The 26,465-nt window shown below is 43.4% G+C and overlaps 1 protein-coding gene across 1 annotated transcript in view; it reads left to right on the plus strand.

The window, feature by feature from the left end:
• LOC135208369 (signal recognition particle subunit SRP68-like) overlaps positions 1-26,465 on the plus strand; it is an 85,591-nt gene that overhangs the window by 25,602 nt on the left and 33,524 nt on the right. Inside the window, 5 exon segments of the mRNA XM_064240470.1 lie at positions 1,309-1,361; positions 1,363-1,490; positions 3,873-4,029; positions 4,489-4,513; positions 4,516-4,624. Coding sequence (XP_064096540.1) covers positions 1,309-1,361; positions 1,363-1,490; positions 3,873-4,029; positions 4,489-4,513; positions 4,516-4,624 — 472 coding nt within the window.

Below are 26,465 nucleotides of genomic sequence, written 5' to 3' on the forward strand. Positions count from 1 at the left end.
CATGCAGACCCCAGTTATTGGTAGGGGGTTCTGTATTCGGGGGTGTGCCGATAAGCGGAAATTGCCATTAACTGAAACTCAGCGATTTATGGTACTGATAACCGGTTATCAGCGCCATAAGCAACCTAATGGCGTCTAATGGCGCCAGTAACTGGAACTCGGCCCGTTATGGTGCCATAAATCGCCGATTTTATGGCGCTACACAAGCCCCATAAAACTGGATCGCTGATAACCGAGTCTGCTGATAACCTGGAACTGCTTATATTTACTTATACTTACTTTGTACTGGAGTATAACCGATTATTGGCGGCTTTGTTAGGTATATATAGGCACCAATACTCTATTATCGGTGCCAATAACTGGAAATCGGCGGATAATGGCACTGAAAATCGCCGATTTTTGGCGCTAGAGAACTGGCACAAAACTGAATCCTGAATCGCCTATAATTGAGTCCGCTGATAACTGGGGACTGTTAGTATCTATGATTCGTGTACCTAGAGTAGGAAGGCCTTCCATACCCATCATACATTTTTGCTCTCTTTGCTAATGGTTATTTTTACAGGTATTTCAAGGGTGCTTTAAATACATGCTGTAATCTCGCCAGCTCAAGTGGTTTTGACCTTGCATTCCTATTCCTGGCATCCGGATCGAACCTAATTTAACATATTCTCATCATGGATTCTATGCCCCCTATAATACTGTACATCCTAAACAAACCTTTCTTTAGCTTTTAGTAACCGCAGCATTTTGTAAATTATCCCATATAGGAATGTAGAAAAGTTTGCATTCTAGAAGTGTAAGTTACCATTGACATATTAAACCAGTTAACTAAAGAATGCAAGGGTATCAACCCGCTGTGTATCTACCTACTCTGATGTGCTAGTACTAAACATGGCGGAATCTTCTTGGGATGCTGTGGTTTAGTGCTAGTCTCGGGGATCTACCGTAAGAACGTATTATATGCACCTATTTTGTGGTCAACGAATTATATTGGTAAACAATTTCTTCACGTGGCTGTCTACTACTATACTTTGCATGCGTTTATCCTGGACTTTGACAAGGGTGGTGGATATTTACATATTGGTTTGTTCATGAAAACTTACCTGTCAGATATATATATAGCTGTATTTTCCGAAGTCCGACAGAATTTTAAAAAACTTACGACAGTGCAATGTTTAAATGGAATCTGTGGTAAGGCAAAACTTGTTGTGTAATAAAATAGTGATGTACTATTAGTGCTTGTTGAAAATTTATATTTTATGTTATTAGCTCACTTGTTATTTTATTGTTATTTTATTTTCATTGCAGTGCTGGCTGCCGTACGAGAAGCCCAGCTAGCTCATGGTTTACGGGCCATAATGATTACAGTTGTATCGTCAGTACTGCAGTCGTAGAATAAGACGTCTTCGCAAGAATTTAGATTTTATTCAGGGAGACAGGAGGAACTTCAGGAAGAAAGATGTAACGGTTGAAGTCTTGAAGGATGAGAGGTTGGTTGAAGTTGTGCTCTCCTTTATCACTCAATCACATTTTTTTTCTTTAGTATTTTAGTGTATATTTGTATATTCTGTTGTATTTTTTGGTCACTTGTTAAAATAGTAATTTTAAGAGTAGTTTTTAATCAGGTGATCAAAAGGAAATGTACTATTCTTTGTGATAAAACATAGTTCTTAAGGTACATGTTGCTATTTATTCCTGCGATGATATACCTGTGGCACAAACCACAAACTGGTTTGATTGTTGAAGCTTGGCACCATAATATCTAACTATCAGCAGGTAGTTGAAGAAGCATAGAGCTACTGCTCAGTCACTTGACTGTTGACCTTCATCCTTTTCTTTGACTTGACTTAATATTTCTGTAACTTTAATTAGAATGTGATTGTCTTGTATTTCATGGAAACTAGAATAGCAAATTATAGTAAAACCTCTGTGAAATTATCTAAATGGGCTGAGTTAATTATGGAAAGATTTCAGCCATGTGGCTCACTTTGTCTGATTTCACCTATACGAAGTCAACCCCTTCTTTCCTCCAAATCATTAAAATGTATACGTATCTTGTATTTAACCTTTTAAGACCAGAAGTGAATAGAAACAGTAAATTACAGGAAGCATATGTTGAATATGATTCTCTCTCTTCTCTCTTCTCTCCTCTACTCCTCTCCCCCCCCCCCCCCCCCCCCCCCCCTCTCTCTCTCCTTTCTCTCTATCTCGTCTCTCTCTCTCTCTCTCTCTCCTCTCTCTCTCGCCTCGCTCTCTCTCTCTCTCTCTCTCTCTCTGTTTTAATAAACATACACTTTATATGAAGCATTAATATTATAATGTATCAGAGACTTTAGATAAAAACATTCCTAGTTCATTCGCCAATAATATGGCCAGTGTAGGAAACATGAGAAAATATTTATCATTCTTTCTTCCATCTTAAGTTAATTTATTTTAAAATCTTATATAAAAATAATACCCCTTAATAAACTGTCATTGAAAGTATTCTCAGTTCATTGTTGAATGTACAGTACTATTAGTTAGCAGTTTCTTATTAGTGATTGTGCTGCTTTGTTGTTTTTGATGATTCTTGCATAAATTAGCTGGAATTTCATGCTGGTGCATCTCCCATGGTCTTTCCATCAGACTGAGTGCTGCTACTACTTCCTCTCTTTGAGCACTATTCAACTAAACAGTGACCTGGTACTTACCTTTCTGACCTCAGGTTCTTTGAGCTGACCTTTGAAGGAGTTTTTAGTGAAAAATGGCACACCAGGATTCTGCTAATTTAGCACATGAAGTTCAGAGTTGCATATAACTCCATTCAAATGGAACTTGGTGTGATGTTTTGAAAGTAGGAACTTGTCTTATAGGCTTTCCTTACTTGTCTTATAGGCTTTTCCTTCTTGTTCTGCAAGAGACATTGATAGACCCCTGAACTCTCAGTTCTTGGCCTTTTGGTGTGCACAATCCATTAGGTAGCTTTTCCAGCTCTTTTCAGCCAGGTTTGCTTCCCTACTGCCTAATTAGTATAGTCCAACCTAAGTTCTTGATGTTCTGGTGGATGAAGGTGACCTACGCTGTCAAGCACCTTGTCAGAGAACTTGGGTCTGATGATATGAGAACTTAATGACCTTGATTTGTGGTCTCTAAGGTTGCGAGACAGGATTCCTTATAATCTTTCCTAGAGTAAGGTTTAATGAGGTGAACCAAACTGGCACAGCTCTTTAGCAGCCTTGACCAAGACTGGCAGGCTGTATAGGACACAGCACAATTTGGTAACCTCATGTTCAGATTCCTTCAGAACACTAGGCATTTTTTCCTATGAAACAAAATTGTTAGATTTTATTTTATTTTTTTATTTTTTTTTATAGCTTGCTTTTAGGTTTTGATTTCAACTAATATTCTTTTCATTTTTGTTTGAACAGAATATAAAGTGTGCTTTTACTATGTCTGCTTTAAGGCCCTACTGTCATTTTTATGTCAGTTAGAAGGCTGAAATGCATTCTTTGTTTGAAAGCTGAAATATCCCAGAGGTATAAAAAAAAAAAAATGTCTGTTCAGTTTGCTCTTCATCCTTGGATTAAGATTTTCATTGTCTTGAATTTGTGTCTTTGTTCCAGTGTATTCATCTCTTTGGGTGGCTTAAGCATTGTTTTTTAATCCTAGCCTCTTTCAAGATTCTTGTAGCGCTTCCTCATCATGGTTTATTTTCTGGATGCACCACAGAAACGTTGAATTTTTTTTGCCTTTTTTATAATTAATTCTCAAGCTAAAGTAATGATTATCAGATGAATTTTGGATTTTCACAGGAAATTTTATAGGCTGCTGTAATAGTGTTTTAGTTAACTGCATTATTTCTGATAATGAATTTGCCCATATTTTTATTTCAGATTCCTTCTGATACCTTTGATGACTGTGGAGCGATGTTGGGCATATGCAATGCAGTTGAAAGAGGAAAGTCAGCAAGACTCAAGAAAAAAATTTTCTATGAGAAATAAACTAAGGAAGGCAGCCAAATATGTTGGAGCATTTGAAAAACTTGTAGAGGTGACCAATCTCATGTTGCTTTAATGCCCAATGTGCATTTGCATTAGATGATTTTTATATGAATATAAGAGGTGTGATTATTTGTTAATATGAGTAATGCATATGTAATGTACTTTTAATTTTTTTTCATGTTATAATAGTCCATGTATTGAACACTGTTCAAAATAAGTCACCACTAGACATAAAGGCTTAGGACAATGATGGCATTTTTCTTCTATAGTGGGAAGAGATGTCTCTCTCTAGTCGATTATTATCTCATACTCTTAAGCATAAAGTTTCTATCTAAATTTAATATTTCTGTCATTGGAGAGGAAAGTGGAACCAAACTGTTAAGGTGTGGTATATGCACCCATAATTTTTTTTTTTATATTCATATGACATAAACCATTACTTTTGGTAACAATATTAATGTTTTTGTGTGAGAAACAAAATTTTTTATGTACAATTATTTTTTATCAGGAAAGTGGAGTTTGTGATGCTAGGACACAATGGAAGTGGAAGGTTACGCTGCATGGTTAAAAGGTACTGTTCTCTTTGAATTAGCGGATTGGACACACGAATGGGATAAACCTGTGGAATTCTTTAATAAAGCCCTGTAAGTATTACTTCGTTCTTTGTCTGGACTCTGGTGTTGGTTTTGTAGGTATTTAATACTCTGTAGTAAAGTATGTCAAATTTGTGTACATTTCTGTAGAATGAAGATTAAATTAAGCTCCCTTATTTTATGTGGGATCACACAAGACTTTATAATTCTACCGGTTTCCAGCTTGGCGCTAGTTTTACCTAATGTCAAGACGAAGGTTTGTTAGTTATGAAAAAATACAAATTGATTAAAAATTTGTCATATTGAGAGACTTTAAAAGGGCTTGTCCAAAGGATTTGTGCTATAGTGAGACGAAGATCAAAAGAAATTTAAAATTTCAGTCAAAAAAGTTTAACACCATTATGAGAAGACACCAGAGGAAATAGATGAAAAGTAAATATCAGAATGTTTTGTGGGTTGAAAGATCACTACAAAGAACTTTTAGTTCTGTCTACAATGTGCCACAAAAGGCATACATTTAGGCATTATGCATCTCAAAGGCATGTCACATTCAGGAATGTATAATACTATTATCAAGAAATATATCCCATATGTTGGCATTGGCATTGGTATATAATCTGCCTAAAGGGAGTGCCAGGTTTACTCTCTCTGCTGGAACTCTTGTTAGGTCTAGCTGATTTTTAATCTTACAGCTGGAACTCTTATTAGGTCTAACTGATTTTTACTCTTTCAGCTGGAACTCTATTAGGTCTAACTGATTTTTAGTCTTTCTTCTGGAACTCTTATTAGGTCTAACTGATTTTTAGTCTTTCTTCTGGAACTCTTATTAGGTCTAACTGATTTTTAGTCTTTCATCTGGAACTCTTATTAGGTCTAACTGATTTTTAGTCTTTCTTCTGGAACTCTTATTAGGACTAACTGATTTTTAAGGTCTTTCTTCTGAAATCTTATTTTTTAGGTCTAACTGGATTTTTAGGTTTCTTCAATCCGGAACTCGTTATTAGGTTCTACTGAATAGCTTCATGGAATCTTATAGGCTTTTTAACTGATACTTTCTTCAGCTGGAACTCTTATTATGTCTAACTGTTTTTATTTTTGTCTTTCCTTCTGGAACTCTGATAGGTTTAACTGAATTTTAAGGTCTTTCAGTGGCAATCATATTAGGTCTAATGATTTTTTAGTCTTTCAGCTGGAACTCTTATTAGGTCTAACTGATTTTTAGTCTTTCAGCTGGAACTCTTATTAGGTCTAACTGATTTTTAGTCTTTCTTCTGGAACTCTTATTAGGTCTAACTGATTTTTAGTCTTTCAGCTGGAACTCTTATTAGGTTCTAACTGATTTTTAGTCTTTCAGCTGGAAACTCTTATTATTAAGGGTTCTAACTGATTTTTAGTCTTTTTCTGGAAACGCTTATTAGGAACTAGCTTTTGGATATTAGTCTTTCAAAAAGCTGGAACCTTAAAAAATTACTTTAACGATTTTTAAGTCTTTCAGCTGGAAATCTAATGTTTAGGTCTAGCTGATTTTTAATCTTTCTGCTGGAACTCGTTATTAGGTCTAAAACTTGATTTTTATGTTCATTTCTTCTGGGAAACTCATTAATTAGGTCTAGCTTGATTGTTTTAGTCTTTCAGCTGGAACCTCTTTATTAGGTCTAACTGATTTTTAGTTCTTTCAGCTGGAAATCTAATTAGGTCTAGCTGATTTGTTTTAATCTTCTTCGCTGCTGGAACTCTTATTATGGTCTAACTGATTTTTTATTTTTTAGTCTTTCAGCTTGGAACTTTATTAGGTCAACTGGATTTTTACTATTCAGCTTGGAACTCTTATTAGGTCTAACTGGATTTTTAGGTATTTCAAAGCTGGAACTTTATTTTTTTAGGTCTAAATGATTTTGTTTTTCTTTAGCTGGAACTCTTTATTTAGGTCTAGCTAACTGATTTTTAGTATTTCTAGCTTGCAGAACTTTATTAAAGGTCTAACTTGATTTTTAGGCGGTCGTTTCAAGCTGGAACTCTTATTTAGGTCTAACTGATTTTGACTCCTTTCTTCTTTGGGAACCTCGTTATTAGGTTCTAACTGGAGTTTTTAGTACTTTCAGATGGGAACTCTTTATTAGGTCTAATCGAGTTTTTAAAGTCTTTTCAGCTCGGAAACTCTTATTAGGGTTCTTAAGCTGATTTTTACTCTTTCAGGGCTGGAACTCTTAAGGTCTAACTGATTTTAGGTCTTTCTTCTGGAAACTCTTATTTTAGGTCTTTCCAATGATTTACTCTTTTTCGGAACTCTTAATTAGGTTCTAAACTGATTTTTAGTCGTTTCTTTCAGGAAACTTATTAGGTTCTTAATGGATTTTACTCACTTCTGGAATTCTTGCTTTAGGCCTTATAACTGATTTTAGTTCTTAGCTAGGAACTCTTATTAGGTCTTAGAACCTGTTTTTAGTTTTTTACTTTCTTCTTCTGGAACCTCTTATTAGGTCTTTAACTGATTTTTTTTTTTTTTTACCTTTCCTTTCATCTGGAACTCCTTATTAGGTTTCTAACTGATTTTTAGTCTTTCCTTCTGAGAACTCCTTATTATGGGTCTTACCTGATTTTAGTTTTTTCATTCTGGAACTTTCGTATTAGGTAACAACTTGATTTTTAGGTCTTTATTCTGGGAACTCATATTTTTAGGTCTTTAACTTGATTTTAGGTTTTTCAATCTGGATATCTTATTTTAGGTCTTAAGCTGATTTTTACTATTTCTTCTGGAACTCTTATTAGGTTCTTAACTGATTTTTAGTTTTTCCTTTAATTCTGGAACTTTATTAAGGGTCAAATTGATTTTTTAGGTTCTTTCAGCTGCAACTCTTATTTTTAGGTCTAACCCTGATTTTTAGTTTCTTTTTCTGGAAAACTCTTATTAGGTCTAACTGATTTTTAGTCTTTTTCAGCTGAGGAACTCTTATTCAGGTCTAACTGATTTTTAGTATTTCAGCTTGGAAACTCATTATGAGGTTCTTTAACTGATTTTTAGTTTTTTCATCTGGAACCTCTTATTAGGGTCTAACTGATTTTTAGTATTTCAGCTGGCAACTCTTATTAGGGTCTAAACTGATTTTTAGTATTTCTTCTGGAATCTTCTTATTAAGGTCTAACTGATTTTTAGTCTTTCAGCTGGAACTCTTATTAGGTCTAACGATTTTGATTTTTAGTCTTTCCGTTCTGGAAATCTTTATTTTAGGTCTAACGATTTTTTAGCTCCTTTCAGCTTGGGAACTATTATTAGGTCTAAACTGATTTTTAGTATTTCAGCTGGGAACTCTTATTAGCGGTCTAACTGGATTTTTAGTTTTTCATCTGGTAACTCTTATTATGGTTCCTAACTGATTTTTAGTATGCTTTCAGCTGGAACCTCTTATTAGGTCTAACTGATTTTTAGTTCTTTCTTCTGGAACTCTTAGTTAGGTCTAACTGATTTTTAGTCTTTTCAAGCTTGGAAACTCTTATTAGGTCTAACTGATTTTTAGTTCTTCTTCTGGAACGAATCTTATTAGGTCTAACTGATTTTTTTAGTTCTTTCAGATGGAACTCGTTATTAGGTCTAACTGATTTTTTTACTCTTTCTTGCTGGAACTTATTATTAGGTATAACTGATTTTTTTTAGTCTTATTCAGCTGGAACTCGTTATTAGGTCTAAACTGATTTTTTTACTCTTGCTTCTTCGGAAAAACTCTTATTAGGATCTAACTGATTTTTTAGTCTTTCAGATGGAACTCTTAATTAGGTATAACTGATTTTTACGTCTTTCTGTTCTGGCAACTCTTATTCAGGTCTACCCTGAATTTTTTAGTCTTTTCAGCTGAGGAACCTTTATGTAGGTCTAACTGATTTTTTAGTCTTTCTTCTGCGGAACTCTATTAGGTCTTAAACTGATTTTGTTTTTAGTCTTTCAGCTGGAAACTCCTTATTAGGTCCTAACTGATTTTTAGTCTTTCGTTCTGGAACTCTTATTAGAGGTCTAACTGATTTTAGTACTTTCAGCTGGAACTCTTATTAGGTCTAACTGATTTTTAGTCTTTCTTCTGGAACTCTTATTAGGTCTAACTGATTTTTAGTCTTTCTTCTGGAACTCTTATTAGGTCTAACTGATTTTTAGTCTTTCTTCTGGAACTCTTATTAGGTCTAACTGATTTTTACTTTTCCTTTCTTTCTTTCTGGAACTCCTTATTAGGTCTAAACTGATTTTTAGTCTTTCCTTATTCTGGAACAACCTTATTAGGTCTAACTGATTTTTAGTCTTTCAAGCTGGAACTCTTATTAGGTCTCAACATGATTTTTAGTCTTCAGATGGAAAACTCTTAGTTAGGTCTAACTGGATTTTTAGTCCTTTTCATCTTGGAACTTCTTAGTTAGTTCTAACTGATTTTTTATTTTTCGCAGTCTTTTCTTCATTTGTGGAAAAACTGCTTAATTAGGTCTAACTGATTTTTAGTCTTTCTTCTGGAACTCTTATTAGGTCTAACTGATTTTTAGTCTTTCAGCTGGAACTCTTATTAGGTCTAACTGATTTTTAGTCTTTCTTCAGGAAACTCTTAATTAGGTCCGTAAATGATTTTTAGTCTTTGACAGCTGGAACTCTTATTAAGGTCTAACTGATTTTTAGTCTTTCTTCTGGAACTCTTATTAGGTCTAACTGATTTTTAGTCTTTCAGCTGGAACTCTTATTAGGTCTAACTGATTTTTAGTCTTTCAGCTGGAACTCTTATTAGGTCTAACTGATTTTTTAGTCTTTCAAGCTGCGAATTCTTATTCAGGTCTTAACTGATTTTTAGTCTTTTCAGCTGGAACAACTCCCTTAATTTTAGGTTCTAACTGATTTTTAGTCCTTTACAAGCTGGAAACTCGTTATTAGGTCTAACTGATTTTTACTCTACCTGCTGGAACTCTCATTAGGTCTAGCTCTTCCTCTATTCTCCTTTTCCATGATTTTCTTGGTCTTCCTATGTGTTTTTGCCCTACTGCTTAAACTATATCTACTGCTTTTCTGACAACTGGTCTTCATCCTTTCATTACATGTCCAAAGTATCTCAATATTTTGGAAAATTAGTTTATTTTTCAGCAACTTGATACTGCTTAGCTTCACCAGTTCATTATTCGTAATTGGAGTGCTGAATAAGATGGGCTCTGGCGCTTGTTCCTCAAGACCAAATATAATCAATCAATCAGTCGTTCGTAATTGGGATAATCCCCCATATTCTTATCATTAAGCCTAACATTCTGTGGTTACACCTTTCCAAAATTGCTTTCAGTTTTCTTATCAGTCCAAATGTTTCTTTTGCTTAAGAATAGAATAGACCTTATGTTTTATGGTCAGTAGTCTAGCAGTCTCTCCATATCTATTGTGCAGTTACTCTATTTCTTACCTTTCCTGTCAGCTTCAGCTGTGCAGCCCAGTGTTGCCAAGCCTCCTTAATACATTTAATTCAAATCTCTTACAAGTGCATATTTTTCATCTTTAATACTTCATGTGACTTCTGTTGCATTCAGTACAAAGTTCACAGTTGTAATACCATTCCGGTCACTGTAAAATTAGTGTTTGTTCCGATGCGAGATACTTACCTCGAACCATTCCAGTGGAGATTCCCGGATGTCGATCCGGGTCCGACCAGAAAAATTTGGTTATATGCCGCACCCAGGTCAGGCCTATGATGCCCCCCGGGGTCGAAGACCACGCCATCTTAATGACCTAATAGTCAGTTACCTCCTCTGGTCCGCAGGAGCGTTGCATACGCCCCTGCTCATCCGGCGTCCGGCTCTTTTCCTTTGTCCGTGTGTGTGCTTTGTGTATGTGTGTCGTGTTTATGTGCGATGTTGGCTTCGGAGCCTCAACGTCGTTGCCCCGGTCCATGAAGGACAGGCTTGTGGAGCTTTTCTCTCGCCCCATCTAATTGATCTACACTCTTTTGTGTAATTCATGTAGGGGGGGCGCTTGCTCTAAAGCCAACACGTGCATGGAGTGCATTTCTTGGCCACCGTATCAGTGGGATTTGGCTTCCCCACTAAGAAGAAAAAGAACGCTAAGCTTCGTCGGCGAAGATTTCGCGGGAGTCGAGGAGTGAGAGCAACAGCAGAGACGGTGGCGCCCCTTCACTTTCGGTATCGTCGGAGAGGAAGTCTCCCGCCTTTCTACAGGTTCTTTCTCCTGCCCCCTCCCAACAAGGGGGCCTAGGTGAGTCCTTTGCCGGGGGGGGGTCCCGATGAGTCGTTTCCCCAACAGGTGATACCAGAGGCTTCCGCGGTGCTGAGGGACTGCTGGTCGCGGTTGCAGCTACAGGGCTTCCCGTCCTGGCCCTCTCTCTTAGCATCAGTGCAGGGTGGGGGGGGACCCGTCCCTCCCCTCTGCGAGCTTCCCGCTTCGATGCTCCCCGCCTTCGCCCCTCCCCGCTACGGCTCGCCTCGCTGCGGCGGCTCCCGCTCTCGAGTTGAGCTCGCTGCTCGTGGCCGGAGCCGGGCCGGTTTACCCAGTCACAGAGCCACCCAACCACCCGGCTCCAACCCTTTTCCCCGTCTGCCGTTGGGGATGGTTCTTTCCCCCTCGTACTTCGGGCAGATCATTGGTGAAGGACGATGCCTTCCTGTCCTGGGGCTTCCCGTCTAGGGGACAGGAGGAGCCAGGAATGGCCTTGGGAGCGGCCTGCAGGGGTGGTCCTGCTGTGATAGGGGTGTCCCCGAAGCGGCCGAAACGCTCCCCGCGTTCCCCCCACGACGGGAGTCGCCGGAGGAGAAGCAAGAGACGTCGGGATTCGTCATGGGATAGGAGTTCTTCCGATTCTTCCCGTAGGAGGGCAAAACGCTCCTCCAAGAAGAGACGCCGTCATGGGAGACGCAGAGATGTAGCTATCCTCGCTCCTCGAGCGGCTCTTCCTGCTCTCATCGTCGTAACCGGGATTGTAGAGGGATGACAGGCGTCAGGACAACTCCCCCCAGGGGCGGCGGCATTCTCCTTCTCCGAGGGTGGCCCCCAGGACGGTATCTCACGGGGGGTTCCCAGCCGTCTCCCTCCCTACTCGTCCCTCGGTCCCGGTGGATCCTGCCTCGGTCTCGTCAGCTATAGGGTTGGCCTCCATGACCGAGCGGGCTCCCTTCTTCTGTGTTCCCGCAGCGCTTGTCGCCTTCGTGGATGGAGCCTAGAGCCGATACCTCCTTAGGGGGTTCAGAGCCCCTCCACTGCTCAGGTATGAGTCCCTCCTCGGGGCGGTCCAGGCGTTCGGGGCATCCTCCCTTGCAGGAGACCACCGGTTTGCAACCGGGTTTAAGAGTCCCTCCATGGGGAGCTTCTCCAGCTTCCCTCCATCTAGGGTCTGGGGCCTTTCCTCCATCGCAGGACGCTGAGGAGAGACCCTTATCCAGGAAGTACTCCAGAATGCCCTGGAGGAACTGGGTCCAGTGGATGATGGTTCAACTTTTAGGAGAGTCCTCTCTCTTATTAGGTCCATGAACCGGCTAGAGGAGCCAGCCCCGACGGTAGAGGACAACAGATCCATGGCGGTGGACTTTCTGTTCAGGGACCCGGAGGAACCCAAGCCCTCTCTCAGCCTCCCTAGGTCCAACAATACGGAGAAGGCCCTGACGGTGGTGGAGAAACTCATTGCAGGTTCCAGTAACTCCTTACGTTGGCACTCCTCGGCTAGGCTACTCCCAGCGTCTAAGCCGAGTCAGAGGAGGCTATATGCCCCGGAAGGTGCCCTTCTCCTCCCCAAATCCATGGGGGGTAACTTGGCAACCCTAGCGCCCAGACTTCGCGGAAGAGAGGCTCACGTCGGGACTAGTCTCTTCTCTCACCAGGAGGCTAGGCTATGGAAGTTACAGCGTGGACCTCGATTCACGTGGCTTCTTGGTTAGATCTGTGGTCCGGGGTGGTAGCCAGGTTCCCCACCCTCCACAACTTGAGGGATGAGGCCTCTCTAGCCCAATTCAAGGAACTGATTTTGTCAGGGGGTAAGTCCCTGGGCTTCCCTCACAGACCCAAACTGGTCTCGTCTTGGGCGAACGGGATCTTGAGGAGGAGGGATTCTGTGCTAGCCAAGCTCCCTAGAGGCAGTTCCCGAGAGGGAGCTGCAAGGACCTTTTGGAACGCCACAGTGGAAGGAGCTGCCTCACTTTCCGGAGAAGCTAGTGGAGGAGTCTGTGGAACGGGGGAGGAAGGCCAGCCAAGGCCCAATCGTTTATAGGGCTCCTCCCCTACAACAGTCGGTGCCGAAAAGACCTAGCGAGAGGCCGAAGCCTCAGAATAGGACCCCCCTCGCCGCTAACCCCCCCACGGAGTCACTCTTGCGGAACTGGACAGACCAGGAACTCAGCCCTCCCCCAGGACCCTCCTGCCCTCCCAGGCACCCTTCAGGTCCAGACACACTACTACTTCCAGGAGGGGTCGTAACAACCGCTTCCCTAAGAGGAAGTAGGAGTCGAGGCCCCCTACTGTGTCTTTCGCCACCGGTGTGGGGTTGCCCCTCTCGAGCTGTTGTCAGAACTAGGAGGATCTCGGAGCCGAGCCCTGGACAGTCCAGGTCCTCAGGGATGGTTACCGAATCCCCTTTCTAGACCAGAAGCCTCCCTTGACAGGGAGCCGGCCAATCTGGCCTCTCAGCCCCGGAACCCCGGTCACGGGAGGCCCTAAGGCTAGAAGTTCAGGCACTGCTGGAACGAAGGGAGCCCTCCAGCAGGTGGTAGATCACTCCCCCGGGTTCTTTCAGTCGACTTTTCCTGGTGGGAGAAGTCGTCGGCGGGGTGTGGCGACCGGTCACAGACCTTTCGGTCCTCAACTCATTCATCCTAAAGACGCCCTTCAAGATGGAAACGCCACGCTCGGTGCTGGCTTCCGTGAGAGAAGGGGATTTCATGATGTCCCTGGATCTCAAGGACACCTACTTCCAGATCCCGGTACACCCGTCCTCCAGAAAATACCTGTGCATAAGTTGGGGAGGACCAGACCTTCCAATTCAAGTCGCTCTGCTCGGGCTGGCACAGCCCCGCAAGTGTTCCAACCGAGGGTGTTTTTTTTCTCCCTGGTGTCATCTTGAGGCCCACAGGAGGGGTATAGCCTTCTCAGGTACTTAGCGACGCTGGCTACTCCTTTCCTCCTCAAAGGAGTGCTTGGTAGAACAGAGGACGCCCTCCTGGCCTTCTGCAAAACCCTGGGAGTCGTGGTGAACTGGGAGAAGTCCCTTCTAGCTCCCTCCACCAGGATGGTGTACCTGGGATGGAATTGGATACGGAAGTGGGGCGAGCTTTTCCCATCGGAGGACAGGCTGGCAAACCTCCGAAAAATTGCCTGCAACTTCCTAAGCCACCCCCCCCGAGACCAGCAAAGGGGTGGCAAAGGCTTTTAGGCCACCTGGTCTCCCTGGAAAAACTAGTCCCCCAGGGAAGGCTTGAGATTAAGGCCACTACAATGGGACCTGAAAGTAGGGTGGTCCCAGAAGGAGGAAACACCTCAAAAGCCGGTTCCCATCTCACTGGCAGCAAGGAAGGCCCTCGGTTGGTGGCTGGATCCTGGCCAAACTCGTTGTCGGGGTGTGTCCCCCTTCGGGTCAGTGCCCCCAGAGATGCTCCTGTTTACGGATGCGTCGAGGGCAGGCTGGGGGGCCCACCTGAATTCCCCCAATCTCGGTGGGGGGGATATGGTCGCAAGAGGAGAGCACCTTCCACATAAACAAACTGGAGCTCTTGGCAGTGAAGTGTGCCCTGGAAGCTTTCAAGGAGGCAGTGGGAGGACACTCGGTGTGTCTGATGTGCGACAATGCCACGGTGGTCGCCTACGTCAAGAAGCAAGGAGGCCTGAGATCACGGGATCTCTGCGGATTGACAGAGGAGATCTTGAGCCGAGCCGAAGCCCTCGGGACCACCTTGACGGGCAAGATTCATTCCCGGCAAGAAACAAAAAAACGTAATCGCCGACGGGCCTCAGCAGACGGGGTCAGGTGGTGGGATCCGAATGGTCCCTACACCCCGAGGTAGCAAGGGAGCTAATAGGGAAGTGGGGCTCCCCATCCCTGGACCTGTTTGCTACAAGGCTAAACACCAAAACTGCCGGTGTACTGCTCCCCGGTGCCGGGACCCAGCCACATTTTGTGGGAGGATGCATTCCAGTCACCCGTGGGACGGCCTGGACATGTACGCGTTCCCTCAGGCAGGTCCTCAACCATCTGAGGAAGGCGAAAGAGGCAGCCCTTGACGTTGGTGGTCCTTGGTGGCCGGACAGGGAGAGTCGTCCTGGACCTTCGTAGAGTTGGCCTCTCTTCCCCCTTGGAAGCTGCCCCCCAGGCCAGACCTATTAAGACAGCCCCACTTTGAAAGGTTCCACAGGAACATTCCAGCCCCTCTCCTTCACGGCTGAGACTATCGAGCGGCTGTTAAATAGGAGAGGGTTTTCTGGGAGGGTGGCCTCTCACATGTCCAGTTACTTTAGGGGGAGTCCTCTAACATATACCAGGCAAAGTGGAAGGTTTTCAGGGCCTGGTGTAGGAAGCGGAACCCCTGGAGCCTCTCCGAGCGAAGATCCCAGACATCACAGAATTTTTTACCTACCTGTCAATTCCGGCAGTCAAAGGAGCCAGGGCCACATTGAGCCAGGTCTTCTCCCTGAAAGGGCTGGATCTGGGGAACTCGAAGCCTCTGTCCTTGCCTCATAAGGAGCTTTGAGCAGAAGTGTCCTTCCAGCGCTGGCTTGGTCCCCCGCTGGGATGTCACGATAGTCTTAGACTCCCTGAGGAAGCCCCCGTTCGAGTCGCTCAAGGACTCCTGGATAGGGAGCTGACCCCTAAGACAGTGTTTCTGCTAGCCCTGGCCTCCACGAAGAGGGTGGGGGAGCTCCACGGCCTGTCATATCTAGTGACCCACATGAGGGGATGGAAGGAACTCTCATTCAGGTTTGTCCCCTCCTTCGTGGCTAAGAATCAGAACCCCTCGGGCTCGGATCTCAGGTTCGGGGAGTTTTCCATCCCTGCCCTCCCGAAATAGGACCAGCCATAAGGAATCTCCTCCTTTGTCCCACGGTGAGGGCAGTACGGAAGTACATGGAAAGGAACACAGCCTGATTCAGGCCGGAGGGGTAAAGAACCTCTTCGTCACCACGGGGAAGGTGAAGAAGGCAGCCTAGAAAAACACCATCTCCTTTTGGCTGAGAAACCATCAGGAGAGCCTACGAGAAGGGGGACCTTTCCCCTCCAGAGAGAGCCAGGCCCCATGACATCAGGGGAATTGGTTGGGGTGTCCCTTTCGTTCTCAAAGAACATGGCAGTGGACCAGGTCCTGAGGGCAGGAGTCTGGAATAGGCAGTCGACATTCACAGCCCACTATCTAAAAGACTGCACGAGGAGGTCGCTCGATGCCTTTGAGATTGGCCCCGTGGTGGCAGGCCAGCAACAGGTCTAGGTCCCCTCTCCAATCTTCTTGGATTGATGGGCCAGGGCATGTGTATGGAGTGTATGTGAGTGTGTGTGGCTTTTCCTCAAACCCCCCCAAATCCTTGTCCTTGTTCCCCCTGGGCCTTTGGTTGGAGCAAGGAATCCATGGTACTCGGGTAAGATACGCAGGAGTGCGTATGGTTCTCGTATAAACCACAGTTTTACATGTCAAGGTTTGGTATACCCGCACCAGGCTTGCTTTGCACCCATCCGAACCAACCCCCCACTATATGGGCTGGGTTGAGTTCTAAGGGGAGCAGTCGCGCCCCTCCTCTGACCTATCACCTTTGGGGGCCGTTCCCTCCCCTAACCTTAGCCCTCCTCCTAAGGAGTAAGTCTCCATGAATGGTTCGAGGTAAGTATCTCGCACCGGAACAAATCACAAATTCTTGGTAATTTGTATTTTTCCTAGCGATACTTACCTCGAACCATGGAAGTTATTTCCCTCCCTTCCAGCCCCGCTGAAGCTTAGGGGAGACACCTCGGAGTTGAGTTAGAAGGACTGACTATAGGTCATTAGGATGGCGTGGTCTTCGACCCCTGGGGGTATAGGCCTGACCTGGGTGCGGCATATAACCAGATTTTTTCTGGTCGGACCCGGATCGACATCCGGGAATCTCCACTGGAATGGTTCCGAGGTAAGTATCGCTAGGAAATACAAATTACCAAGAATTTGTGATTTTTGAACTGGATTTTTGTTTGCATATATTTCCATATGAATTTGACACTTCCAGTAAAGTCTTGTGCTAACCCTCTAAAGATACCTCCTTTGTTTTCCTTTATAGGATTTGATATTGACTAGTCTACTAAAGCAAACTATAGCAACTTTGATTTTGTAGATTTATTAAGATGCTTCACACTTTTTGTTGGTGTGGAAGTAATAATTTTGTTTCATTTTTATATTGTTCTTGTACAGTGGGGCATCGCTTATTCACGGATCAGTATTCACGGATCCAGTTTAATCACGGGTTTTTTCTTGGACGTTTCTCATGTTACATCATGGTATGAATCGCTGCATCACGGGTTTGTTGTGTTGCGTATGCGATGTTTTTCGGGTAGGCTAACCCTCGGCCGTGGTCCGATAACTACAACATTCATTTAAAAGACTCATATAATGATATTAACTGACAATAAAGGTAATAATAAAACCATTTCACCTAATATATTATTGTCCTATCTTCGAAATAATAGCCTATTCAAGGTTTATGTACGACGTTCATTGGTAGGCTAAGCGTAGTTGCAGTGCGATAACCACCAACGTACACAAACATTCACATTATGATATTAATTGACAATAAAGGTAATAAAACCTTCTTACCATATATATTATAGTCATATCTTCATAATAAATAGCCTATTCGAAGAATAATTCCACATCATTGCACTCAACTTATCGTCGGAGTGGCCAGCCACAAAATGTAAGCATATACCTTTAAGTACGAAAATGGTTTTATGTATACGGTTGCGTTCAAAGCGACTTTTTTGTTTTGATAAACTTTTAGAAATTTTAATAGTAGTGGTAGTGTAATTACAGTAGTAATACATTAAGGCTAAAATTAATTCGAACTTCATTATTATTTTGGCAGTATTCGTATATAACTTCTCTGAACAATGAAGTCATACAAACGCTATTTGTCATAGATTATCGTAAGTATGCTGTTGTTATTGGCGACGAAGCGTAAACGAAATACAGAAAAGCCATTTTTTACCTATATTATCGTCATATCTTCATAATAAAAAGGCTATTCGTGGAGTAATTCCATATCAAGTGAAATCAATTTTATCTATGCGAGGCCAGCCAGCTGACAAAATGTACGTACCTTAATATGAAAATCAAATTATGAGAGCCGTTCACAGCATAAGATTATCTTTCGAAATTTTTATAGTACTATTCATGCTACGTAGTAATAATGTTTGGAATATAGTCGAACATTAATTTTCAATACAAAATATCTTCGTTATTTTGGTAGTGAATAATAGTTTAGAACTGGATCATACATACACTGCATTGTTATGGGTTTGTGCCAGTGATAAACAACCAAAATAACCGTTCTCCTTTAACCTGTTAAGCGTCCTCCCCGGATGAGCTCGCTGCTAACGTACCGTCACGCTTTTTTGTAATCAGCGATCATAGCACTGATGATAGTTTTTCAAAGTTAATATTGATTTTTTATGTTTATTATTCTTACTGTAATTAAGTGTAGGAAATCGCTCTCTCTCTCTCTCTCGCTCATCTCTCTCTCTCTCTCCTCTCTCTCTCTCTCTCTCTCTCTCTCTCTCGAGTCACCCCCCCCCCGTCACTCGGCAAAGAAAAATTCATCTTCACATCCCCGCTATTGGAAGAAAAGTTTGTATCATCACTGGAGGATTCAGAAACTAGAGCTCTCATCACAATCCAATGGTATCAATATCAGACCTCCTCATCTAGTATTTGAATGATCTCACCTGAAGAAATACGCCTCCTCTTGGGACATTCATTGTGAAAGACGCGAAATCCAATTTGTCTCGATAAAACACCCAAGCGTATTGAAAGAAAACCAACAGGACAGGCAGTTTTTTAGCATAAGCGACCACCAGGAAAGAGTTGCCAGGCTGGAAATAAGTTCCCCTGTGTGCTGAGAGTGTTACCAAATGATGTTCCTACACTTTCTATACGAGTAAAACGTATTATTACGGTGCTGACGGCTTGACAAGCACAGTCAAAGTTTTGAACGTAATATCCCGTTGAAGGCGCTACCGAGTAGATCGCGGTAAACGTATTATTACGTGGTTGTGACGCTTAACAGGTTAAGTCAACTGCGTTTAGGAAAAACATGACATAGAATCGACTTTGCGACTTCGTTCACTTTGATATTTTTAACGTACAATAACTATCATTTGTACTACTAAAACCATCTTCACATAAGTATTTTTCGTAGATATGTGTTGTTACAAAAGCTAGCTTATACATAAAAGGCTTTTATAATTTAAGTCACCATATACATTTATGTACCCAAACTCATTTGTGGGGAAATTTACTACTGTTTTCCTCGGATATTGAAATACTTTAGCATCATTCAAACACTTTAATAATATAATGCATAAATACTAGGCTATACATATTTACATCGTATACAAATACTACATACAGTTATATACACATACTTTTATATACAAAGTTAACAGTTATATACACATACTTTTATATACAAATTAATCATATGAGTAGTGATCAGAACGACAGCTGTGCACTGGACTACGTACGTACTACTTGGAGATAAAACAAAAAAAAATTTTGTTGTTGTTAGTCGCCGGGATAGATTAACATTTTTCCAGAGATTAAAGAGCTGGATTTTGTTTTGAAGGTATGTCAATCCGCGTTAGTAAATAGATATCTCTTCTAAGGAATTTTTTTTTTTCTCTTCTTTTTGCGGAAGAATCTTCAAGCCATTTTGCATTCAAAGTAATGAGAAGGATCATTCTATTCTTCATGAAATCAGTAAAATACTTACACTAATAATAAAAACTAGAACTACGTACTGTATGCAAAACACATACATCATCGTTAGCTTCGTGTGTGTAAACGTTCATTCTAAGAAATTACAGAGTAGTATAACTAACACCTGATTGGTTGGTTGGTAGCCATGGAGATCTGTTATCCAATGACTGCCCTCTGCTTCTGTTCTATTTATAGACATACGCCATGGATGGCACTAGGTTTGAACGTTACCATGTTCGTGATTTTCTGACTGCTGACGGCAAAAATTACTCAATAATTTTCTTTATATAATTATTCCTTCGTGAAAACAATAATATAATATCGCGGTTGACATACCTTCAAACAAATTCAGCTTTTTAATCTCTGGAAAAATGTTAATCTATCCCGGCGACTAACAACAAACAAATTTTTTGTTCGTTTTATCTTCCAAGTAGTACGTACGTAGTCCAGTGCACAGCTGTCGTCTGATCACTATTCATATTATTAACTTTGTATATAAAAGTATGTGTATATAACTGTTAACTTTGTATATAAAAGTATGTGCATATAACTGTATGTAGTATTTGTATACGATGTAAATATGTATAGCCTAGTATTTATGCATTATTATTAAAGTGTTTGAATGATGCTAAAGTATTTCAATATCCGAGGAAACAGTAGTAAAATTTCCCCACAATGAGTTTGGGTGCATATGTATATCTAAGATGACTTAAATTATAAAAGCCTTTTATGTATAAGCTAGCTTTTGCAACAACACATATCTTACGAAAAATTACTTATGTGAAGATGGTTTTAGTAGTACAAATGATAGTTATTGTATCGTTAAAAATATCAAAGTGAACGAAGTCGCAAAGTCGATTCTATGTCATGTTTTTAACTTTAACGTATAGTGGTATGAAAAACACCAGTGTGTCGTAGCGATGCGTCATCAATATAGTGGTATGAAATACCACATGGTGTTGTAGCGATACGTAATCACAAAGTACAAATCCTTTTCCCGGACCATCCTCAGAATTTTTACGACTCTTCAACTTCAAGATCGATATGGTAAAATAAAATATTTATATAGTCATACTTATTGTTAAAATTCACAAGTTGAACTGCAAAAAACATTATTATATTTTGATTGTTATGTACATATATTTTTTGTGTTTTACGGAATGTTTGTTTTGAAAATAATACCTATTTCTGGGCTCAGCTCGTGTCGCTGCGCGAAATACCTTTAATCTATTATTTCTAGGGTAAATGTACTAACACATACCAGAGAATAAATAAAATAAAGAAAAAGTGGTCAGTTATAACTGACTCGCTCACCCTCCAGGAGGGTGTCGGTATGAACACTAGGCGAGTGAGACCACAACCACGAACCAAATGCCAATAGAAATCTCCCACTAACCAAATCCCTCCAAGAGGGGAGCCGACCCACAGGGTGAGCAGCTCGTACTACTACTACTCCATCCCATGCTGTCGACTGCTGCGCCCTGGTGGACATCCTTTTTCGTTAGCTCGCACGAGTCACAAGTGCTATTTTCTCTCTGTGTTTTCCTTGTGCCCTTTCTTCGGATTTTCGATAATGGAGCGTTCAGCTATTGCAGCAGCTAAGTTAAGTACTCAGTATTTACGGTTATTGCGTTTTTTCCGTCCTGAGACAGTATTTGCCGTTTTTTAGGGATATATACGTTCTCGGGGTCGGAAGCATGGCGGCATGGTCCTGCCTCGTGATGGGTTCGTTCTTGGTCTTCCATACCTGGAACATCCCCCCTTTCATTTACGCTCTATTTTGATTATCCTCGTTATTAAGGTCTACTCAGGTTGTCATGCATGCATGTTTTATCACCTTATGTAGGCTTTTTTCTATCCAGACCCTAGTCTGGGTTCTTTGTATCGGGCCCCTGACTAGCTTTGAGTGGTAGACTTGCCTTCGGGTTAGTCGTACACCTCCTGGATTTTTTTCTCCTGCTTTTTTACCTTCTTTCTTTCACATTTTTATTTTATTTATTTGTGTATTTTGTCATTTTTAGGTTAGTTTGGCGTCTGGCTTAGCCTAGGTCCCGGCTCGCAGAGCCTATTCTACGCTGATGATCAGTTCGGTTTGCTTCCACATAGCTTCTCTCTGATCAGTTGGTTTTTGCCCTATGGGCTTTAGACTACCGCTTTTCAGTTCAGGTTGCTTCCCGATAGCTTCTCTCTGATCAGTTGGTTGGCCTAGGTTGGGTTACCGTATCCAGTTATCGCCTCGTGGTCACTGTGTGATCACGTCGGCCAGACGCCTGCCCAGTCCCCTTTCCCCCTACCCCGCTCTTCCATAGAGTCGGGCGGGGGTGGGTCGGTCTGTCCTTGCTCGCCTCACATACCCGAGCCTGCCTCCCCCTCTCCACTCCACCCGGAGGGGGCTGAGGGAGTCGACAGACCCAGACTGGATCCGACCTCTCCGCTTCTCTCCCCCGGCCCCCCCGTCCGGCCGGTGGTACGTTGTGGGGGGCCCTGGCCTTCCCCCCACCCCCCCTCCTTACTGCTTGTCGCTCCGACTAGCTCGAGCGTATGTCCTCTCGCCCTTCCCTCCTTACTAGAGCTCCTCCCTATCGAGTTCTGTATCCGCGGAAGGAGATAGTCCAACCATAGTTGGACAGTGCATACAGCAGGTCTCTACTAACCTTACCGTTAGCTGAGTTACTACACTCCGCTTCAACTGGACCTAGTCCGGTTCGCTTGTGCTTAGGTTTAAGTTATTTTTTTAAGTTATCTTAATATCTTAAACCATCCCCCCCCTCCCTATATTGTACCGGATCTTTCCGGGATTATAGCCTATTCAGGCAATGCAGGAGGGGTTATGCCCAAAATTTTTTCCGAGCTCCGGCATGTAACGGAGTTCTTTTGCCTTTTAGTCTGTAAGTGTTATCCCTCTAAGATACTCATGTGTCCTTCCCCACTTACAGCCACCAACTGTGAGCATCCGGATGTTCCGCTACACTTCAGGACCCCTGTGGACACGAAGTTTGCCGGTCCCATGCTCCATGCGCGACTCCGCACGGTGACATCCAGGTCTGGTACCATGAACGTGTACCATATGTTACGATCTGGTGAGCCGCTTTTGGAAGGCGTAAGTATTCCACCTCCAGTAGCTGCTTCGCTTCTTTTAGTACTTAAGTTTCCATCTATTTATTACTTAAGACATCTAGTTTAAGTTATACTCTAAGTTTTAGTTCTAAGTGATTCTTAAGTCTAAAATACGTCCTCTCTTACAGGCTCCGGCAGTAAGAGATACAGCACTGGCTACCCTGCGGGCCTGGGTCGGAGGTTTTGGCAAGAACGCCGCCAAGGGTCAGCCCTACATTCTTGAGAAGCGTCTGCATTGCTCATCTTTCCGGAGGCAGGGCGACGGGGTACGTCGACCCGGTAGATGCGGACGCCGTCTATTGCCTTCATCCAACAACAGCTGGCGGCCTCTTTAACTGAACAGACCGGATATCTCCACGGATGTCGCTACCCTGGATATTAATGTTGAACCTATGGTAGGTATAGACGACCTGTTGGTCGAGGTAAGTAATGCAGGTACCCAAGGGTCTCCCTTGATCTGACTGTCTCTTCTACTCCTGCAACTTCTCCATCCTTCCAAGGCTTTACGGCTGATGACTGTATACTCCTCCTGAGGCTTCGGTTAGGCTAAGATCAGTCTAAAATATGACTTGACTAAGACGTCATCGTCTTCGAAGAAGACGTCCTCGTCTTCTTCCTCGCGTAAGTCTCCGGCTCGTAATCCCGGCCCAGACAGGTCTAAAGGTCTAGCTAGCTCCGGCTCTAAGTCCTCGAAAAGTAAACCCAAGGAGAGATCTCGTACCCCGGCAGTATCACCAGTTCCGCTAACCTTTGGTTCCTATTCAGAGCCTACCCTCCACCTCCGCAGCAGTCTCCGGCTTTGGACTCCAATGCTGGCCTGTTGCAACAGGTGGGGGGCGATCTAGTGGGTACCCTTAAGATTAGTATGGAACAAATGATATCTCGCCTATCGACAGAATCACTTCTCAGGATTCTATTATAGCCGGTCTAAGAGAAGCCCCTCTAGCCTCTCCCTCACCTCCAACACTAGTGGATCTCAGCTTCCCCCGCCCCCAGTGACATCGCTGGCCCGCTTTCTCCATGAACAATCCTTGGAGAGTAGCGTCATATGCCCCCTTCCATGGATGGTCTTATCTCCATACCGGAGTTCGGAACTCGAAGAATAGAGGACTTGAGTTCTACCCGGAAGGCCTACAGCCTCCTTTTATAGGCTACGCAAGGCTCACAGCCTTCGGCTATGGTTCGGGACGATAGGGTACCAAAGGAGACAGTCCTCTATTCTAGAGACCAGGCTCAGCGAGAATGGCTCAGATGTTTAGAGGACATGGATTGTTCAAACACAAAGTACAACCTCCAAATTAAAACCGTCCCTTTACCATTTTCACAATGGATGAAAGTACCCCGCTCCCGTTCCTAACCAACCGATAGCAAGGTCGACCATCTCAGCAGCTCAGAAGGGGGAACCCATGCCTCAGTTGAAAGAAGCAGATCCCACATCTCCATTGCTCCCTTCAATCGGAGAATTGTGGGAAGACTTGCCAAATACATTCTCAGCTGGCAAACTCAAACCTGACTGTGCTATGGAGCAGTTTGGCGAAAAGCTACCCAGGCTCCCGATAGTCTTATTCAGGCTGAATTTGACTCAAAATCACGACTAGCCAGATCAATCAACTCGATGGCTATGTCTGAGGTAGCAACCATGGCTTATGTTCAGAACCAATTTTTAAGCTTATGACCAAGCCCTGACTCAAACGGTGCAGTCAGATATGTTCGAGTTTTGCCACTGCTAGAACGAATTGTAGGAAGCATGTCCTGCTAGAGGCAACCATTCGTCACGCAACCGAATAGGTTACTCTCTTCCAACATCTGGGGCGCAGATCTCTTCCCAGAGGCCATGGTTAAGGAAGTACAAAGGCAGAGGCTACGAGGTTGAACCAGAGCCTTAAAGACCGTTGGGGTCTTACGGCTAGGAGGAGGCAAGACCTGACACCTAAAGGTAAGGGACAAAGGAAACCCAGACGTTTCCAACCTTACCAAAAGAAACAACCGCGCTTCCCCCAGCAAGTTCCAGCTGTGCCGTTAGTGCAGACAGCCCAACCCTCCACGTCTAAAGGTCAATCACAACCTATTTATGATATCCCCTCAGCCTCAACCCTCCACCTCATATGCCATCCTCTCCAGCTTACAATCAAGCCTTCGAGAGTCAAGCTTCTCAGAAGTATGACCGCTCGGGCAAGGGAGGCAGAGGTAAGCGGTCCTTTCGTGGCAGATGGATCGGGAGACCCCTTCAATAGGGGAAAGCACTTCAGAGGAGGCCGAGGTGGTTACAAGAACCAATGAAGAACTTCAGGTAGGAGGGAGGCTGTTTCACTTTCGCCACCGGTGGAACTTCAGCCAGTGGGCTCAGAGCATAGTGTCAAAAGGGCTGGGTTGGAGCTGGTTGACGAACCCACCTCCAGCCAGACCTTTCCGTCAACTTCCTTCCAAAGAATTGACAGAATACGCAGAGGACCTCCTTCAGAAAGGAGCTATAGCCAAAGTCAAGAGGTTAAAATTTCAAGGTCGCTTGTTCAGCGTGCCAAACCAAAGAAAGGCTCAAACAAAAGAAGAGTAATCTTAGACTTGTCCCGCTTAAACTTAGCCATCCGCTGCGACAAGTTCAAGATGCTCACGATCTCACAGGGCGCGGACTTACTTCCCCTGGGGCCGTCACCACTCTATCGATCTTACAGACGCCTACTATCATATCCCTATTGCAAGACACTTCCGTCCATATCTGGGATTCAAGATAGGAGACCAGACATTCTCCTTCAAGGTAGTTCCATTCGGGCTCAACGTGGCACCCAGGGTGTTCACGAAGCTAGCGGAAGTAGTAGTACAACAGCTCAGAGCGCAATGGGATTATGGTAGTGGCGTATCTCGACGAGTTGGTTGATCTGGGCCCCATCAGTCGAAGAATGCAACAGGCCACACTGAAAGTGATCCAGTTCCTAGAATATCTAGGATTCAAGATAAACAAATCCCAAGTCGAGACTCACTCCAGAGTCAAACTTTCAGTGGCTAGGCATTCAATGGAATCTATCCTCACACACACTGTCGATTCCATCTACCAAAAGGAAAGAAATAGCGAAGTCAGTCAAGCAATTTCTGAATCACAAACTGGCATCCAGGAGAGCTCAGGAAAGGATCCTCGGCTCTCTCCAGTTTGCATCAGTAACGAACATCTTGATGAAAGCCAAATTAAAAGACCTAACCAGGATCTGGCGCTCACGAGCAAATGTCAGGTCCAGGGACAAGCTATCCTCAGTGCCTCTGATTCTAAAGAATCGGCTTCGACCGTGGGCAAAAGTCAAGAATCTATCAGTGTCAGTACCCCTTCAGTTCCCTCCACCAGGGATCACCATCCACACAGACGCGTCCTTAAGCGGCTGGGGAGGGTATCTCCCAAGTCAAAAAGGTTCAAGGGATTTGGTCACCTCAGTTCCGTCAGTTTCACATAAACGTACTGATGGCAATGGCAGTATTCTTGACTCTGAAAAGATTACTCCCACCAAAGTACTCCCACATAAAGCTAGTCCTGGACAGCGCAGTGGTAGTACATTGCATAAACGAGGAGGAGGTCCAAGTCACGTCATCTAAATCACGTCATGATAGCCATCTTCTCCCTGGCAGACAAATTCAGTTGGCATCTTTCCTCCACCCACATAGCTGGAGTCAGAAACGTCATAGCAGACGCCCCTATCCCGATCAGTACCCCCTAGAGTCGGAATGGTCACTAGACGACAGTTCGTTCCAATGGATCCTTCAAGAGTCCCAGGGCTTCAGTGGACCTATTCGCATCCCAAGCGAACCACAAACTACCGTGTTATGTAGCCCCCAACCTGGACCCTCTGGCTTACGCCAC

The sequence above is a fragment of the Macrobrachium nipponense genome, chromosome 35 (assembly GCF_015104395.2).
Source record: "Macrobrachium nipponense isolate FS-2020 chromosome 35, ASM1510439v2, whole genome shotgun sequence".
Classification (NCBI taxonomy): domain Eukaryota; kingdom Metazoa; phylum Arthropoda; class Malacostraca; order Decapoda; family Palaemonidae; genus Macrobrachium; species Macrobrachium nipponense.